Source organism: Trematomus bernacchii, unplaced genomic scaffold (genome assembly GCF_902827165.1).
Source record: "Trematomus bernacchii unplaced genomic scaffold, fTreBer1.1, whole genome shotgun sequence".
NCBI classification, from domain to species: domain Eukaryota; kingdom Metazoa; phylum Chordata; class Actinopteri; order Perciformes; family Nototheniidae; genus Trematomus; species Trematomus bernacchii.
This window is the reverse complement of record NW_022987638.1, coordinates 1089091-1109545: the sequence shown is the minus strand read 5'-3', so window position 1 is coordinate 1109545 and position 20455 is coordinate 1089091. Positions and strand designations below refer to the sequence as shown.

Sequence of the window (20455 nt, the reverse complement as noted above, 5' to 3'; positions counted from 1 at the left end):
ACTAACTAAAACCGTTTTGGTTGTGCCAATTTCTTTTGTTATTTAAGTTTTTCATGACCACACAATAACTAGTTCCTGGTTCCAGCATCTTTCAATCCATGACAACCACATTTCAAAGATAAAGATCATTCCAATAGTTTACTGTAGCAAGGTGATATATATATTTTTTAGAAACAATGTCACTGTATAAAAAAACACGGCCATAGTTTCTTTTTATGCAATCATAACAGTTTGAATTAATCAAAGAGCCTGCCACGTCCACATTAGCACTACTTTCTGTGAAATCTGAGGAAATTAACATTTCCTTTTACAGTGAAAAGTGCTGGATAATTAAATAAATACAAAAAGTGAATTCATTTTGACAGTGGCAGTGCAGTGCTGCTCATTTATACTATGGACAGAAAGGACATCTGCACCTCTGCTGCCTTGCATTACATTTAAATCTGTTTCTATCAAGCCCCCCCAGCTTTAAAGGAGTGAAGCACAACACTGCTGCAGTGCTCCTTTAAAATGTGCTATAGCCTTCATCTTTGAAGAGTTCAAGAAAACATGAGGAATGATCCCACGAGTGTCCTTGTCTGATCAGTAACTGAGAGAGTCCGAGTTGATGCTGATACTTTACTGAATAAAAAACGTAAGAAAGAGATTTAAATGAAGTATTTTGTTTCTCATTTATAAAACAAGTAATAGCAGTAGTAATAGTAACTAGAGAATGCAATTCCTGAAGAAATTGCTAGTGGGAATGCTTTATGCTGAAATGTAATGTGTAAGAAGAAAGTGAAGAATTTAGATTGAAATGATACATGAATACTGGGGGCTTGAATGTGTGATGAGAGAAGAAAAGAAAGTAAAAAGGCTTGGAAAAGCAGCAGAATATTTTAACTGCAAACTTTTGAACTAACTTGATGGCGAATGATCTGTCGCCATGCCAACGGCATTTGATGACATCCCATAATACGCTTAGATGCGTTGATGGCTGCATCCTTTCCAAACCTGTGAAGTTTTGGGCCGTTTGGAGCATTTTCACTGAAGTTATGAGAAAACCGTGTTTCATGGCGAGTGGTGAACGTTTTGTTGAAGAACCGTAAAGCCCGCGTCACACTGTCCCGAAATTGACACCCGATGGACACACAAATATGGAATTGTGAATTTCGCACGAAGATGGCCCCGAACCACACACGAAGGCAACATTTACATTACATTTAAGACATACAACTGCAACGAAAGTAACAAAAACAATTATGTTAAAGTACTATGATACTGTACTGATATTTTCAGACTTTGTTCTTTACTTTATCCGTCTTTATATGTAGAAGATATTAAGTTTTCTCCGTAATGTTGTTTCCATAGCAACAACAACTTCCTGTCAACTCGCCTTCAAAATAATATATTATATCCTTTTCAGTTTCACAGAACACAAATTGGGTTATTTACATAATATGTTTACATGATTTTGTTGTGCAATAAAACAACCCGATGGACACACGATAAAGGAAATGTTCAAATTCGGCTCTGATCGTAACAACATCGAGCCATTCGTGAGGGCATCTTAAGCCATCGTATGACCGCTGGTGGAGTTTCTCTGGCTCCGGCAGCAACTTCGTGAGCGGTGGCAAAATCTTTGGCATGCCAAAAAATTGCAGAAGGACCTTGCGAAGGTTCATTTTCGTGTTGAATTTGTGTGTCAATTTTGCCCTTCGTAAGGCCATCGTGAGGGCATCTTGTTATCATCGGTGCCATCGGGCATTCGCCCCGATCAGAGTGAGGGCGAATGGCCCGATGGCACCGATGATAACACGAAGATGACACGATTTGACAAGATGTGCCTTACGAAGTTGCTGCTCACGAAGTTGCTGCCAGAGCCTGAGAAACTCCACCGGCGTCATACGATGGCTTAAGATGCCCTCAAGAATGGCCCGATGTTTTTTTCAAATACGATCAGAGCCGAATTTGAACATTTCCTTTATCGTGTGTCCATCGGGTGTCAATTTCGGGACAGTGTGACGCGGGCTTAACAGATATCGGTGAAATTTCAAAGCGTGAAGCATGTCAAGGAACTTGAGCATCTGAAGTGTACTTTTTGTGTACTTTCGGGTTAATAATGTATTCTTTGTGGCAGATTAACTAAAGGTGTGCGGCTGCTGTGGTGGGGATGGATGAGTCTGAACTTACAATGGGGTTTAATGGAGACATGTTGAAAGTTTTTGTCACTTCATGCCCTCAAGCTACGAGATGTTTTCCTACGTTTCTCATGAAAAATGATGTCTCAGGAATGTAGGGTTTGGGAATTATGGCAGGTTTAAAAGAAAATATGAAGGCAAAATTAAATCTGTCCTCCACTCTAGCTGTGACATCACGCACTCTAAAATCTGAAGAAGGCCTCTTTACCAAGGTCTGAACAATGTTTAATATCTCTAAAAGTACGAATCAGATTTAAAAGTTGTGTTACACGAATAATGTCAGAAAGATGTGTAACAGTTTAAAGTTGGAATGAGGTTTCTGAGTGAAAGTATGAAGGAGCAGTTAGCAGTTGAAGTTGCATGAAGATTGTTCAAGTCTGAAGAGTTTCTCCATTGACTTCCATGTTCAAAATTTGATGAATTATGGGATGTATCTCTGGAATTATGAAAGTTATGAATGAGAAAAGTAATAGCCATCGATTCCCAACCGAGCTGAACGTTTTGATGTTTGAACGGAGTTTCTGCGATGTGGAATGTGGGAGAAGAAGAGGTGCAAAATAACCTGGCGGAATAATAAAGAATTTTGTGCGTAGCATAACAGATAGTTGGAATGCTGTGTCAGCATTCCCACTAAATGAATTCCACAGTGTTGTAATGTGCAGCCTGTGTTTCTCTGACAGTTTGATCAGAACAGGGCTTAAAACTAGATTACTAAACATTGCTTTATTTCACATATACAAACAAACAACACTAATGAAATACAATAATACAAAAAAACGTTCATCTTTCATAGTTTCAGCAGCTGAAACTGAGCGAGTTTAAGGATTCAGGTGATTTACGGGACATCTGTCAGCATTTTCATTGATTGTTTAATTGTTGCTTCCTTTCTGTTTTTCTTTTATAATATACGTTAAATATTTGTTGACATAGTTAATTGTGGAATTTGAAATTCTTGGTATTTTATGGATTAAATATCTGACCAATTGATCAGAAACTGAATAAGCGATTATTCAGAATTTAAGATTTTGGGATTCAGTTGTGGCTCTTGCTAATCTTGAAACTTTGAACAGGGAAAAAAAACCATAAAATCACATCCAAAATTAAACAATGTTGATGCAAACAACTCATCCTGTGAACATCTTTGGAATACAAACTCCATTTTTGACATCAAATGTTTCATCACATCAGCGTTTAAAGAGGCACAAGGAAAACATAATTCAGTGTAAGGTCTGCAACAACAGTTATCGATGCAGGAGCAGAGTTACAGTAGCAGTGTTACAGTAGAGTTACAGTAGCAGTGTTACAGTAGCAGTGTTACAGTAGCAGAGTTACAGTAGCAGTGTTACAGTATAGTTACAGTAGCAGTGTTACAGTAGAGTTACAGTAGCAGTGTTACAGTAGCAGTGTTACAGGAGCAGAGTTACAGTAGCAGTGTTACAGTATAGTTACAGTAGCAGTGTTACAGTAGAGTTACAGTAGCAGTGTTACAGTAACAGTGTTACAGTAGCAGTGTTACAGTAACAGTGTTACAGTAGCAGTGTTACAGTAGCAGAGTTACAGTAACAGTGTTACAGTAACAGTGTTACAGTAGCAGAGTTACAGTAGCAGTGTTACAGTAGCAGTGTTACAGTAGCATGTGACAGTGATCAGTTACTCTTCAGGATCTGCACACTCAGTTTTGATTCTTCTCGTAGCAGTAAAATAAAAACAGTGCCCCTTTAATTTTGGTGTTCATTTACTTTGACTGTACATGTGCAAAAACTGGGCTGATTTTGTTAAAATCCCTAAATATTTAACAAGATGACAAATGATATCTTATTCTGAAGATGATAATATTTTGTCTTAAAAAAACACCAGTTTACTGAAGAAAAAGTTCCTGGAAGAACGTCTGAATAAGGTTCCTGAAAGCACCGTCAGGGTGGTGTAAGGACAATTCCAGAGTGATCGTGGCTTTTCTTATGTTACATTTATATCAGGGTGCTAATGTTGTCGAATCAGTCTGCAGTATTATAGCTAGTTTTATTAAATCCCTTCGGGTCTTCAGACACCCTCAGAGGCAAGTGAGAATACATTTTTCGGGTGACCCATTTTCTCTGATCTAAATCATTTCTTGTGAAGATGTGAAAAAAGTTGTGTTGAGCCACAGCGTGGGTTGCTGATGTTTCGGTGAGGTTAACATACAGTCAAGTGTTTATAGAACGAGGCACATTAAAGGAGTTTATTCTTCATGTGTAAAGTCTGCATAGTTGTTTACTCTTCCTTCATTAAAGCTCCTTCTCTTTATGGAGCCAAAAGTCAATCCTTCCCACCCTGCTACTTGCAATTGTCTGTGACATCACAGTGAAGTCACAGTGGTGGACCTGACTAAGTGGGCGGGGCCTGGAATCACAGCAGGTTGATAAGCAGAGGACCAGTGGGCGATGCTAGATGACGAGAACAGACACCCTCTCGACCAACCGCGGGCCTCTGCCAGCTCCTGTGGCAGGCTCTCAGCTAATCGCGTCAGCTGCTCCTCCCCCTGCCGGATGAGCTCGTCCAGGTGCCGCTGGCGAATCAGAAGGCATGGTTTGGTGCTGACGAAGCGCTGGTAGTCCTGGAGCTGCGGCTCAGTGAGGTAGCTGGACACGATGGTGTGGACCACTCGCTGCCGCCGGTCCAGGTTGTCCTTCAGCTCCCGGGCGTCTTCGGTCTGAGCGAGGAGCAGAGAGCGCTTGTGATGGAGGCAGTCCTGAACAGGAGGAGACAGCCAGATATACGTCAGCTGACACAACATCTTGTTATTACTCATATTTGATACTGTTCATGGCAACATGGATCTGCATTTCAAACAGCAGCAGTATCCTTCTCGGACCTGCAGTCCCTTTGGTCCTCTGGCATGATGGACTGGCACAGTGGAAATTCAGCCATGCTGCAGTTAAAAGCAGGTAAACTGTGCTTTTCCAACGGCAACATAGACTCTGATTAAGTTCAGTATCAGGGTCCTGGTATTGTGCATGCTTGCTCCAGTAGAGATCCCGTTTTTAAAAGGCTTCATTCCATAGTGCAATTCAGGACTGTGACTGCAATCCAGGCTAGCCATGATCAGAATCATTTCACACTCTTTTTTTATATAGATGAACATCATTAATAACCTTAATAACATGAGTTTTATATATGATACTAAATTAAGGACTCTATTGAATTGAAATAAATGGAAGCCGGGACTTAAATGATGCTGCACTTCCATCGTCATGGAGACATGCAGAAAATAAAGTTTCTCTTCAAGAATTTAAGGGGCGTAATTGATAAACAAATGGCCACTCTGTTGATGAAAGATTTCTTCAAAGTCACAGGAGACATTAAACCCAGCTCATGAGTCCTCTGCAGACACATGGATGGGAAGGTACACAGGCTCATGGCTAACAGAGTCACAGAGTCACAGAGTCACAGAGTCACAGAGTCACAGAGGAACAGAGTCACAGAGTCACTGAGTCACTGAGTCACAGAGTCACAGAGTCACTGAGTCACTGAGTCACTGAGTCACTGAGTCACTGAGTCACAGAGTCACAGAGTCACAGAGGAACAGAGTCACTGAGTCACTGAGTCACTGAGTCACAGAGTCACTGAGTCACAGAGTCACAGAGTCACAGAGGAACAGAGTCACTGAGTCACTGAGTCACTGAGTCACTGAGTCACAGAGTCACTGAGTCACTGAGTCACAGAGTCACAGAGTCACTGAGTCACTGAGTCACAGAGTCACAGAGTCACTGAGTCACAGAGTCACAGAGTCACAGAGTCACTGAGTCACAGAGTCACTGAGTCACAGAGTCACAGAGGAACAGAGTCACTGAGTCACTGAGTCACAGAGTCACAGAGTCACTGAGTCACTGAGTCACAGAGTCACAGAGTCACTGAGTCACAGAGTCACAGAGTCACTGAGTCACAGAGTCACAGAGGAACAGAGTCACTGAGTCACTGAGTCACAGAGTCACAGAGTCACTGAGTCACTGAGTCACAGAGTCACAGAGTCACTGAGTCACAGAGTCACAGAGGAACAGAGTCACTGAGTCACTGAGTCACAGAGTCACAGAGTCACTGAGTCACTGAGTCACTGAGTCACAGAGTCACAGAGTCACTGAGTCACAGAGTCACTGAGTCACTGAGTCACTGAGTCACAGAGTCACAGAGTCACTGAGTCACTGAGTCACAGAGTCACAGAGTCACTGAGTCACAGAGTCACAGAGGAACAGAGTCACTGAGTCACTGAGTCACTGAGTCACAGAGTCACAGAGTCACTGAGTCACTGAGTCACTGAGTCACAGAGTCACAGAGTCACTGAGTCACAGAGTCACAGAGGAACAGAGTCACTGAGTCACTGAGTCACTGAGTCACTGAGTAGCAGAGCGTCCTGTCCTGTCTCACCCTCTCGCTGGCCTTGTCCTCCTGCGTCTGCTCCTCTCTCTCCAGAGCCAGCAGAGCTCTGTGGATCCTGGACAGCCGGCTGCACAGAGACAGCAGCAGGTTGACCATCCTCTCCAGATCCCCTGGAACACAGGCAGCACAACTCACACTGTGATACACTGCAGCATGTTGACATATTTCTGGCTTCTTAAATTCATTCTGTTAGAGTGAGCGTCAGCCGCGTACCTATGAACATGCTGTACTTGTCCCTCTCGTTGGGTCTGAGGTGTCCCTGCAGCAGCGTCTCCACGCCGGCCCCCAGCTCCTGGTGCCCCCTCTGCTCCTCACTCAGCGCCTCCTTCTCCTGCCGCAGCGCCGCCAAGCTGCCCCGCAGAGCCTCACACAGCTCCAACTGCTCAGCAAATCATACAGTTAATAATAGTCTTTATAGTCTTTATTATAATCGTTAAAAGCTAATATGTATAATATTAATAATAAGAATATATTTTATAATCGTAACTATAATAGTCATATTTAATAGCTAATATTTATTATAGTAATAATAACAATAAGAAGAATATTAATAATACAAATAGTTTTTATAATCTTTATTATATTATATATGATTATGAAAGACTTTGTGAGCTATATCTATATAATTATAGATATAGCTCATATAATTATGATAATTATTATTCAGATGATGAAATGAGAGAAGCCTCAGACCTTCTTGGTGTTCAGGTCCTTCTCATGCTCATCCAGATCTGTCTCTTTCCCTGGAGCAGCCGCCGAGCTCTGTGCAGGATCACAGACGCCATCTTGGATCCTAGACATCATAAATGACAATTGTTGGGAAAATACTGAATGTACTCTTTCAAGGAGGTGCACATGATAACAAAGGCCCAAGTGTATAACAATGTATATGGCAGGATGTATGATTACCTAGAAGAGAAGCATGACACAGTTTTTTAGGCATATAAGGCTATGTGACAACGATTAACATGATGATCAGCCTCTATGGAGAAAGACATATGACAAGCGTGATCATTTCTGACGTGGGCTTTAGCTAATCTGAACTAAACATTGTATACTGCTTTATATTATGACTAAATAAACAACCTTGAACTATATTCCTCCATCTTGTGACTGTGTAACTCCCTCTCTTGTATATCAGCATGTGAAGGACACTGTTCAGGAACTAGTTGATGCTCTGTATGTGATGACTACTTCCATTCTTGAGAGGATCATAAATACATGAATCCTGTTTTGAAACTTAAGCCGGTGAGATTTTTCTTTTTCATCAGTTCACGATCAGGAATATAAATGAAACATTCACACAGAAAATAGTTTTGATAAATAAAACTCAGGCAAGTAGAAGAATATACAAAGGCAAAACACATGAGGGAATTACCTGTCCTCCAATCTGCCACTGCCTTGCCACAGTGAGTTACCAACCAATCTGCTGTTTGGAAAAGTCTCCTCCATAAGCTCTACGGTGGATTTACCCCCCCACGTGTCCAGGAGGGGCGCCAGAGAGCTGTCCTGCAACACCTGGAAACAAAGAAGTGAGAGTTATAATAAAGTGTCCAGCGGATAAATGCTGTAAAACCAATCCATAGGCGCAGTGTATCTGTAAATTATCTCAAATAAAATAAAATGTTTAAATACTAATGCTAAACCGGAAGAACTGAGACATCAGCACTTAAACCATGGATGTATAAAGGATTCAAATGGAAGTTTGAAAATGAGCGGGGATACATTAAGTGAATTTTACTACACAAAAGGAGTCAGAGGACACAAGATGACAAACGTTGAGTCATCATTTTGGACAACACAAATAAAGTTTGAGCCAAGTAAAACAGAGTCAGAAATAGATGTAGAAAAACAAAGGTATTATCAGAAGTAACTATGAGTGAAATCAGCTGTATAGAAGGTACAGCATCCTTTATCCAAACAAAGTGCTGACTGGAGGAACCCACCAGCTGCCGGGCCAGCGCCTCCACTCGCAGCTCGTCCCAGGTCTTCTCCCTCCTGGGCAGGTGCTGGTACTCCAGACTGAGGCTGTCCAAGGGTTGGGTGGATGTGGTGAAGGTTGAGGGCTGTGGCGTCAGGCTAGGAAGGAGGATGGGTTCAGACAGAGGAATTGAGAAGGAAGAAGGTGACAATGGAGGGGAGGGCAGGGAGTTGTTTAAGAACTCCATGCTTGGACTGAATAAAGGGACGAGAACAGAGAACAAGTTAATTAATTCAGTCAGTAAAAAAATAATCTAAAAGGTCCATAATCATTATATTTAGATTGAGGTTTAAAATCATTCTTCAACAAACCTCCCAACAGTCTGGTGTCCAGCTTCCTCCTCCAACTTCAGGGGAGGAGGAGGAGGGAAGTCCTCCAGGAGGCTTGTCTCTTTGATATGTGGTGATGGAGGGTCAGGATTTTGAAGGAACACCTCATCAAAGTCGTCCAGCGGTCGGCCTGGCGTAGACTCTACCGGCTGCGGCTGGTCGCTGGAGCTGAAGAGGCTGGACTCAGAGATCCGCAGGGAGGACAGGTGCTGGGGGATGGACGGATGGTAGGATGGGGGCGGAGACGATGGAGTGGTTCTGCTGTCCTTCCTGTTTGGTGGGGATGCCAGCTGGATATGGGGCAGGTGTGTTGGCATCACCGGTGAAACTTGTTTGCTGTTTTCTGCAGAACACCCTGCTATCATGTCTAAACTGGACGCTCTCTCTCTACACATGTCTCCCGCAGTGTCTTCTAATCCTCTGGAGTCACTGAAACTGTGTCTGGTCTGTCCCTCCGTCACCAGGGTCGTGTTGCTGAGTGTTCCGGGGAAGGTGATGGCGTCCAGGTTGGCCTGGCTCAGCCGCTCACTTGCATGCCACTCAGCGCTGCCACTGTCCAGAGCTCCAGGGGGGGAGAGGGGGGAGGGCAGGCCCACAGAGGCCGCCAAGGTGGAGGTGCTGCTGGCTCTCTGCCGCTCGCTGAGCCTCTGTCGCTCCCTACAAGTGACAGGAGTGTGGGAGGAGCCTGGGTCTTGGATCAGAACACAAGGAAGAGTCAGAGAGGAGTCACAGTGCTCTCACATATGTTCATGTGCTCAAGGTTCCAGATTCAAAGAAATCTCATGCGGTCGTGCCCTAAATTATATATTTTTGGGGGTCAATTCGAAGCGAGATTAAGAAAGTGTTTGGTATGGATTCATCTCAAAATCCATATTACTTTGCTCTGGGATTAGATTCAAATTATGAACGCAGACACAGGCACTTTATTGCTTTGTATGCTGCAGGCCTCACTATATTACAGAAATGGATGAAGATCTGCCTGATACCTTATCATGGTTTGAAAAACGGATGTCCATTTTTCTATTGGAGAGATGATCACATGTCTTAAGAGAAACTCTGGATGAGTTTGTTAGGAACTGGTCCCCATATAATAGCACTATACATGAGGGAGGAATGGTTCAGTGTTATAACTATGGGCATACATCTAACGGAATTAGTTTTCACACATGAGTACCGCACGAGTTACTGTTCTTTTTCTCATTTCTTTCTATCCCGGTCTGGTCTGGTCTGTTGTGTGGGTTTTATTATGTGTTGTTGTTTTGTCCTAAATGTTTTAGTATTGTATCACTTTGTAACTGCTGAAAATAATAACATATATATATTTTTTTAAATGACAGTTTGACCCCAAACTAGAAGAACATCAAAATGTGAGAGACATCTCTGTGTGCTCAGACATTTGTCTTCTCAGTTTAAATGCAGTTAACAGAATGTTTTGAATCACCTTGTGAAGGTCCTGCAGGCTGGACGGAGTTCAGACTGGTTCTGGAGCCTCGCAGAGAGAAGAGTCCATCTGATAGTTGGACCACTGCAGGTCTGAAAGACAGACACATTAAGAGAGAATTAAATAAATGGGGGAACATGATGAAGGTAATATGTTTAGTTTTGTTGTTGCTGTGTCAGAGAATTACATTTGACTTCATTTAACAATCGAATATGGTTTAGAAAAAGACAAAACAAAAAGAACATCGAGAGCATCGTACACAATTCAAAACAAACCATACCGGAGACAGATATTTGAGAAAAACGAATAAATGCTAATGATATTGTTATAATATGTCCGGGTCACATTCCTTCCTGCTTGTAAGCTTCATCTGTACAGACTCAGGCGTGTGCTTGGTTCTGTGCAGCGCGCTCAGATTGGCTGTAATGACCCGCACAGTCTGTGGGGGGCGCTGACAGGTTGGAAAGGAATACATCTAAAGTTTTAGAAGTGTTGTGTATTAGAATTGTCACTTTCTTATTTCTTCAGCCCAGAGATCATTCACATTCCTGAAGTGACCTTTGACCTTCACATTTATAGGGGGAACATATTTGAGAGTTTCAAGTGAATTATGTCACTGGACTTGTTTATTTTTCTTTCTCCGTGTCAGGGAGTTTTCTCTGCTTCTTTAGATTCCTCAGTTCCTCCCTTCTTCACTCCTCTCACTCACTCTGCCCTTTAGAACCTCACTCCTCTTAAATCTTTCTTCCCTTCTTTCTTTCTGGTCATCTGACTCCTTGATTTCTTTGTCTCCTTATTCACCTTCCTCCTCCATCTCCCCGTGTGCCTCCTTTCCAAGGACCTTTCCTTCTTGTTTCCCCCATTTCTCCTTCCTTTTCACCTCATGCACTTCCCTTCATTACCTTCCTTGATTTGCTCTTTACCTCCTTCACATCTACCTTTTTACTCTGTCCCTTCTTCCCTTCATCTATCCTCCCCAAAATATGTTCTCTTATCTTATGTTTAATCTTCTCTGTTAATCTCTTTCTCTACCTCTACTTCCTCATCTCATTCTTTGCCTTTTCTGTGTGTGTTGTTGTAACACGCTTTTCTGTCACAAGAGGCTGGAGTGGACCACAGCCACACATTCTAAATAGAACTAAATACATTTGGGTTTTCTTCGCAGTATATTTTAATATCTCTATTAAGAGAGATACATGAGGTACATGATGGCCATGATGAGGGTTACAAAAGCAAACACTTAGAAAAATGATCCTGAGAATATACATTCCTAGCTTTTTTAAACCCACTTGTTTTCATATGACTTCATAGAATGAGTTTTGGATCAGCAGAAATAAAGATCATGACTGCCCAACATTTACTGAACTGAGAAACATGATAAATGAGATGACAGGGAGGGGCAGGTGAGGGATTAGAACCATCAGCTGTTTGTATACGATCACATGACCAGAGTGTGGATGGGACCTACCTGTCCTCAGCCAGAGAGGGGCGTCCAGGTTCAGGATAACAGACCCCCAACATCCTGCCGTCACCTGCAGGGTCCTGCAACACGCACACACACACACACACACACACACACACACACACACACACACACACACACACACACACACACACACACACACACACACACACACACACACACACACACACACACACACACACACACACACACACACACACACACACACACACACACACACACACACACACACACACACACACACACACACAGTGAGTCATTACTATTGTAAACCCCCCAGAATCAGTAAGGTTTGATCTTATCCTATTGCATTTTAAAAACCATGTGCAATCTTTGTCTTGTTCTCATCTTAATTTGAATACTTCAATAACTTAAGAGCATTGTTATACTGTTATAGTCATCATGAGAGTAGTTTAGTGCAGACATAAATCAAGAAAAGCATCTGTAATGTCTCCATTCTTTCCCCTCACCTTTATGGTATAATAACAATGGGCTTTTGATAAGGTTTTTTTTATGGTTGTAATAAATATAAAAATAACTTCAACAGGTTGTGGTTGTTGGCTGGGCACTTTCTAGAGTCTGTGCTAAAACGTGAGCTCGATTGCAACAGGAGAGTTAAGCAGGAGAAAGAGGGGGACAATGAGCAGCAGAGGTCTGTGGCTTGAATTGAACAATAATGATTGCATTCAGACGGGATGTGTCTTAACCACTAGGTCCCCGGGTGCCCTGATATTCATTTGTTCCTGGAACTTTATTGTTTACCTTTGTTTAATTGTATAGTTAATAGTACCAAATTATTGTTTTTAATTATGTGTTTTTTTTAAATATAAACCTTACGCACCTGCTGCTCTAAACAAGTTTTTGCTTCTGTGTCTCTTACGGATTGGAAAACAAAATCCCGGTAGTGGCCCCTGCGATCCCTGAGGGACCACAGACCTCATCACACACTAAACTGGAGTCTGATGCTCCTGAGTCAGAGCTGTCAGTAGCTTCAGTGCTCAAACCAAAACCACTGGTGTCAAGTAACTAAGTACATTTACTCAAGTACAATTTTGAGATACTAGAACTTTTTGAGACTTTGTACTTCTACTCCACTACAGTTCAGAGGTAAATGGTGTACTTTTCCTCCACTACATGTATTTAACACCTTTAGTTACTTTACAGATCTGGATGAATGATGTGAAATATAATCAAGTGTTAAATCAGACTTTAGTTCCACCTGGAGTAAATCCACAAGCTACCCTGCAGTATACAAAGTCATTCAAACTAGCTGCACCTTTCCAGCTTTGAGAACACTTTCATGATCAATCATTATAAAACATATCATATATATTATTCTGAAATGGACCAATCTGCACAATCACTACTTTGATAATATTTTGATGATAATACTTTTGTACTTTTATTTGAGTAATATTTTGAATGCAGGACTTATACTTGTAACAGAGTATTCCTACACTTCTGCTTTGACTTTAGTACAATAAAGTTGCTTCCTACATTGAGTATTTAAAATTTTAAAATTGGGCATACATATGTGTGTGTGGTAAAACATACACCAAAGCAGTGAGTTGTAGGGTTAGTATACAGCCTCCAAAATGGTCCTTGCTGGTGTGTTCAAAGACTTCTTAATTAAAAACATCAGAGCCTTAGGCTGCAGTGAGATGTATTGTTTAAGGCCCTGTCTACACGGAGACGAAACGGAGACGAAAACGAAAATGAACCGAATTCGATGTCAAAAAAGTATTCCGTCCACACGGAATCGGCTCAATAAACGTGTCCGTCCACACGAGACCGCTCGACACGCTGGAGACGCTGTAGTACATATGCCGGGCCTGTAAGTGGCGCTGTACTTCCGCACAAAATACACCAAAAGCAGCGAATAAGACCTCCCGAGCATGGTTGCCATGGTTGCCTGGTTGCCCTTCTGTTTATGCCCCGCGGTGGATTTAGCAACATGTAGTTCATGTAGTTCTCCATGTCCACTTGTTGCTGATGGTTGTGGTAGAGGAGCTGTAGATTTTGCACTAACATCTGTAGCATGGTCAGTAATCAAATCAAATCAAATCAAGTTTTATTTATATAGCACATTTTTAAACGATTTTTGGTCGAGCCAAAGTGCTGTACATATAATAAAATACCCTACAGTAAAGACACTTTACAGCAAATACAACAGCACAGTTTGTTCAGAATATCAGTATGAGAAAACGACACCCTCTGTCCTTAGACCCTCACATCGTACAAGGAAACACTTCCAGAGAAAAACCCACATTTCAAAGGGAAAAATGGGAGAAACCTCGAGGAGAGCAACAGAGGAGGGATCCCTCTCCCAGGACGGACAGACGTGCAATAGATGCCGTTTGTAAATCGAAGAGATAGCGTCTGGAGCACGAAAGCAACCCTGTGATCCGCCATTGTTGTTGCTGTTGGCGAAACACATCAGCAATGACGCGGGTGACGCAGGGGTGAGCAGCAGAGGTGGGGAGAGGCGGGCTATGGCGTCATCATTATCAGGAAATGATCGTATAGGGCGTACACACACACCGCAGATCTACCCACCTTGGGAGCCGTTATCGTTATCCACGTTTCCGTGTCGGCCTCGTGTGGATGAACTATATGTTTCTATGATCTATACGATAGAGAACTGTAGCGGATACAACCCGTTTCATCTCCGTGTGGACGGGGTCTAAAGTTAGAGGACAGAGTGTCTGTTTGTCTGACTGAAGTGTAATGATGTTTATGTGGCACAGCATGCTCTGATCACTGAAGCAGATTGAAGAGCAATTCATCCTTTTACTGCATTCTTTAAGAACTCTGTAGACGTGTGTATGATGAAGTTATGTGTGTTATCTTTGCAGTCATCCACATCGGACAGCGCCCAGCCACCGGCTCTCTGGCACCTCACAGGAAACTTTGAAGACTCTGGGTATTTCCTGTGTGCCTCTGCGCCTAATGTCCCTTAATGGCAACATGTCATGAATGAACTGGATATACCATGAGGGCCGGGAATGTCTACATCCATTCTTTACTCCATTTGAGTAGGATATTGCATTTTGGACCAATAGGTGGCCAACAACTGGTACACCTTTATTGTGTCCTTATTAAACATTATACTCTTTTCTGAAGCAATATGTACAGTTTGTTTTTTATTAACTATGCCAAGAAGTTGACTAGATTTTCCTCTTGCTTTGTGTGTCTGTTTGTCTGTTAGCAGGAGTGAGGAAAAACTGCTGGCCCGACTTCAGGACATTCAGTTGAACGATGGAACGAGGATGAATACATTAAATTATGGATCTTAATCATTGGGGGTTAACACAATTATGTTTCACTTTAGTTTATATTGCGCGATATAGAATTTGTGCTGCATGTGATGTTGGAAATATCAGAACAATTATTTAGGGGCTGCTTTTTTTGCTGATATAGGCAGGTTCTTGTGTATGTAATTTAGCATTTTAACCCGCACTTACATTGTATGGAATTTGAAATGTCCTTCCTAGGGGTCCCTGCTCTTGTAACGGCAGAAGGAAATGGGAAAGTAGACATGTTGACTAAGTAATCCCTATAAGAACTTTATCGGACATACAGATACCAAACAGAGGATAAAACTATCATACATAACTATAAACGCCTTATTGAGCGAAAATACTGGAATCTAAGTGACAATTTAGCCCGAGAGAAGAGAACAGGAAGCACAGGGTTAAATCAAACAGGCACCCCACTGGACTATGCACACATTGTAATAAATCACATATTGTCAAACATGTACTAAGAGACATTCACAAGTAGGCCCTATGACAAAGAAAGAAGATCATTATTGCCAGGATTATTTGGTGAAAATCTCAGTGTTACATTGGGGAATTCTCCAGGAAACACATTAGAGAAGGTTCCTATTTCTCCACGCGCTAGTTGCAGTAAGGCACTTGGTAATGCAAACGCTGACTAACCTCAAAAAGGTGTCGGCCAGTTTGAACTTGTCCTTTCTAAAGCATTCATCAAACCTGATTTATACACTTTTAAAAGGGCTTTGAGTTTATTGAGGCCATAACATTTTCATGTGTGCACAGACTCACTTCTAAACCCATTGAAGCAGCCACACAGGCACATCTCTATCAGGCACTGCACTTGAACTCCCGAGTAACCGTCTGCACCAACAACCAGCCAACACTTAATACTGGCATTATCAAAACTACCAGAGGCTGAAGAAGTACTCAGATCTTGTACTTGAGTAAAAGTAGAAGTACCAGAGTGTAGGAATACTCTGTTACAGTAAAAGTCCTGCATTCAAAATGTTGCTCAAGTAAAGTAGAAAATAATTATCATGAAAATATAGTGAAAGTAGCGACAGTAAAAGTAGTCATTGTGCAGATTGGTCCATTTCAGAATAATATATACGATATGTTTTATAATGATTGATCATGAAAGTGTTATCAAAGCTGGTAAAGGTGCAGCTAGTTTGAATGACTTTGTATACTGCAGGGTAGCTTGTGAATTTACTCCAGGTGGAACTAAAGTCTGATTTAACACTTGATTAGATTTCACATCATTCATCCAGATCTGGAAAGTAACTCTTGTTGAACACTCATCAACAAATCATTTCATATTATGATTATTTTATTTCTCGGTTATATTATAATAGGGCAAATATTTTTCCTGCTAACTTGCAACTCGCAACAACGATAGTGATCATTTGAAATGGATTATGAGTAGGCGTGCAGTGTTACCTGATGGAGTCTCTGGGCTGTAGGGGAGGAGCGTGAGCGGCAGTGTTGAGGAGTCATCTGTCTTTCCTCAGACCTCTCCAGGAGGTCCTCAGTGGAGGCTGACCTCCCCGAGCCTCGAGCGGAGCCGGCCCTCTGCAGAGCCCCGTTCAGCTGCTCGGACAGGCCCAGGTGGAGGGGGTGCTCTGAGGCAGACTGCTGCACGTCTTTGCTGCTGGAGGTCTGTCTCCTGAGCCCTGCTTCAGGAGGGACATCCTGGAGGAGCCCGTCCTGGAGGAACCCGTGCTGGAGCTCAGGGAGGGAGTCAGAAGAAGCACTGGGAGAAGAAACCAGGAACTTTGTCATATATTCATTCATTCATTGACATTATATGAATCCATTTAAGTCTACCAGACTAGAACATTTTTAATTTCTAACTCATAATGTGTGTATATGTCTACATATCTGTATGAGTATGTACAGTATGTGTGTGTATATATATATATATACAGGGGTGCACATAACTTTCTTAGTGAGTTACTCAAATGAGTACCAGGAGACAATGTTTGGTACTCAGGGCTGCCCACGCAAGGTTATGTGTTCAGCCCCTCTGTTTCGCGAACGTCGACAGGGCTGGGGTGGGTATTGAACGTCGACGGGAGGGGTGGGGGTGGGCGCTAGTGGAGCACTCGCGTGGAACTCGTGCCAGAAGTTGTGGCACAATTCCGTTGTACACACCGACGTTAACAGCAGCCCCGTCTGTGCGCACGGCGACTGGCTCTGTCGTCCAGTGATCGAAGCGCCTTCTGGAAATGCTTCACAAGTCCGCCGGTACGCAAATGCGCTTAGTGAGACAAGTGACGGTACGCATTTCAGATGTTTGCCGCACATGCGTACCTGTGTACCAGTTATGTGCACCCCTGTATATATATATATATATTTAAGAGGGTGTTCAGGTGTGTGTGTAAGTATGTATATATACATATATGTATATATTGTTATATATCCTTATTCTTGGGGACAGTGAAAATAGCACTTTGGTCTCCCTGTTTGTATCACACACACAGAGAAATTGAAAATAAAGTGACTTGGACTTTGAAGGAGTTGATCAATTGTAATAATACTGTACAAGTTTAACAACAGAAGTTTAGTTTGTCACTGAATTATTGAACACTTTGAACTGCTGGAGGTCTGAAGTCGTTCATAGCAGTCCATGTTGTTGAGATACTGTATTTTAGTCTGGACCACAGGGATAGCCCTCCACCTGAAAGGCCAAAACAAACAAGCCTCATTGCTGGCATGGTAAAAGATTGATGTTAGATGCAGCTGGTATGGTTTATATTACCCAGTAGATGAGTGCGATGCTGGCCTTGGAGTGGTCACCCTGCCTGGGTAGAAGAGGTTGGACTGGAGGCTCCACAGGTCCTCTCCAGGAGGGAGGGCGGAGCAGGAGGAGAAGCTTCGATCTGCAACAGAGTCCTGGAGGGAGAGCAGGCTGGAGGTGGGGGAGAGACTGCGGGTGTCTGATTGACAGTAGGACGCTGTAGAGATGGAGGGAAAGAGAGGAAGAAGATAAGAAGGGAAAAACAATCAAGAACACAAAGGTTGGTCTATCAATTCAATATTTACTTCATCTACCATCTATCCTTAATCCATCCACCACACCTAAATCCTCATTCTACTTCCCTTCGTACCCCAACCCACCTGTATGGTTGCTGGTTTCAGGCTGTAGATAAGCACTCCGGGGCCTCAGTCCACTCCTCTGTCCTCCCTTGTCTCTTTTCACGCTTCTCTTCCTCTCCATGTAATCAGCCAGAGCGTCGTGCTGAAGCTGTCGCAAGTCGGGCCTTGAAGTGGCATTTTGCAGAGGCCCGCCCCCGACTCGATTTGCCTCCAGCTCAAACATCCTCCGACGGTCTGCCACGCTGGTATCTGACGACAGAAGATCAGAGCGCATGTTCAGTCACATGCGGACACTAAATGATATATCTGTTACATATAATGTACGTTATATAGATGTTATACTGTATATATATATATAAATATATATCTATATATATATATATATATATATATATTTATATATATATATATTTATATATATATATAAATATATATCTATATATATATATATATATATATATCTATATATATATAGATATATATATCTATATACATATATATATATATATATATTTATAAACAGCATATAGGTTCTCCTTAGGGCTGGGCTCAGTCTTTGCTAAACTTAGTATTCAATAACGTTTCCAGAAGTAAACCTTTATTAGGTACAATATTAAATTATGTTAATATTTGTTTTTGTCCAATATGAAATAAAAAGCCAATCTTATTAAATGCATTGATGCTGAACTTTGTCAACACATAGCAGCCATACAATAACACTTTATACATAAGATAACAAATACATCTGAATCTGAAAACTAAGCTGTGGGTATAGAGCTATTGCTGCAGCTAGGTTACCACTGATGTCAACTCTTAGCAAGCCTAATTTAGCAGAATGACTATATCATTTCTGGAAACCAAATGCTTGACTCATCCAGTTATTACTTTTTAACCAACGTTTAGCTAGTTTGTGCAAAAACCTAGCTACGTTTCTGACAATGCAACAGGTAACTATATGCCTCTCTAAACCAAGCCCCTAGAGTGTTGTCAACACCATGAGGCATGTCGAGCAATAGTGACTTTTAAATCTGCTTCACTTACCTCCTCCACGCCTGAAGAGGGCAGCAGTCTCAGCATCTGAAACCCCGACCTCATTCATGTTCTCTGGCTCAGAGTATGATCGCTTCTTTTGGTCTAAATTCAGACGTTTGCGGCCGCAGATTCTCGTCAGACCAGGAGGACCAACTGGTGGGACATTGGGGAGGGCAGGGGGGCTCGGGCCTCTAGTTTCCGGGTTGACCACATGCCGCTCCTTTGGAGTGTGAAGGGAAGTGACCAGGGGGAGCAGCTGTGGTGCCATGACGACACCCTGTGGTTTGGGCATGGTTTTTGGACCTTTCTTTTCCAGCGAGTGGTTCTTGGCAGAGACATGTTGAGTCTGATCGGTGATAGAGGAGGAGACGGGAGGAGGAGCTGTGGGAGGGGGAGTTGGAGGAGGTGTAGGGCTGATTGAAGAGCGCAGGTCTCTCCTTCTGAAGGAGGTGGAACCCAGGACCTTAGACTGGGCATCTTTCAAAGAGTCCCTGTAAGATCTGATAGAGACAAGTTTCCTGTGTGAGACTTATGATACTGATTAGAAGAATCTGACCTGTAGGAGGACCCTGACCTGTTGTAAGACCCTGACCTGTTGAAGGACTCTGAGCAGTTAAAGGACTCTGACCTGTAGGAGGACCCTGACCTGTTGAAGGACTCTGATCAGTTAAAGGACTCTGACTTGTAGGAGGACCCTGACCTGTTGTAAGACCCTGACCTGTTGAAGGACTCTGAGCAGTTAAAGGACTCTGACCTGTAGGAGGACCCTGACCTGTTGTAAGACCCTGATCTGTTGAAGGACTCTGAGCAGTTAAAGGACTCTGACCTGTAGGAGGACCCTGACCTGTTGAAGGACTCTGAGCAGTTAAAGGACTCTGACTTGTAGGAGGACCCTGACCTGTTGTAAGACCCTGACCTGTTGAAGGACTCTGAGCAGTTAAAGGACTCTGACCTGTAGGAGGACCCTGACCTATTGTAAGACCCTGATCTGTTGAAGGACTCTGAGCAGTTAAAGGACTCTGACCTGTAGGAGGACCCTGACCTGTTGAAGGACTCTGAGCAGTTAAAGGACTCTGACTTGTAGGAGGACCCTGACCTGTTGTAAGACCCTGACCTGTTGAAGGACTCTGAGCAGTTAAAGGACTCTGACCTGTAGGAGGACTCTGACCTGTTGAAGGACTCTGAGACGTTAAAGGACCCTGACCTGTAGGAGGACTCT

General features: G+C 42.6%; 1 protein-coding gene across 6 annotated transcripts in view; it reads right to left on the bottom strand.

Moving 5' to 3' along the window:
• Window positions 1-2884: 2884 nt before the first annotated feature.
• Window positions 2885-20455, bottom strand: part of shroom3 (shroom family member 3) — a 64074-nt gene continuing 46503 nt past the window's right edge. For 4 of the 6 annotated variants that reach the window (XM_034133143.1, XM_034133146.1, XM_034133147.1 and 1 more), the window contains 14 exons: window positions 19246-19736; window positions 18226-18453; window positions 17867-18062; window positions 17696-17785; window positions 16546-16858; window positions 11813-11886; window positions 10345-10436; window positions 8886-9594; window positions 8540-8768; window positions 7972-8111; window positions 7287-7386; window positions 6807-6972; window positions 6582-6703; window positions 2885-4908 (listed from right to left, as the gene is read on the bottom strand). In XM_034133143.1, the coding sequence (XP_033989034.1) occupies window positions 4516-4908; window positions 6582-6703; window positions 6807-6972; window positions 7287-7386; window positions 7972-8111; window positions 8540-8768; window positions 8886-9594; window positions 10345-10436; window positions 11813-11886; window positions 16546-16858; window positions 17696-17785; window positions 17867-18062; window positions 18226-18453; window positions 19246-19736 (3343 nt within the window). In that variant the 3' untranslated portion in view covers window positions 2885-4515. The remainder of the gene's footprint in view (window positions 4909-6581; window positions 6704-6806; window positions 6973-7286; window positions 7387-7971; window positions 8112-8539; window positions 8769-8885; window positions 9595-10344; window positions 10437-11812; window positions 11887-16545; window positions 16859-17695; window positions 17786-17866; window positions 18063-18225; window positions 18454-19245; window positions 19737-20455) is intronic. The other 2 variants (XM_034133145.1, XM_034133144.1) reach the window with 2 other exon arrangements.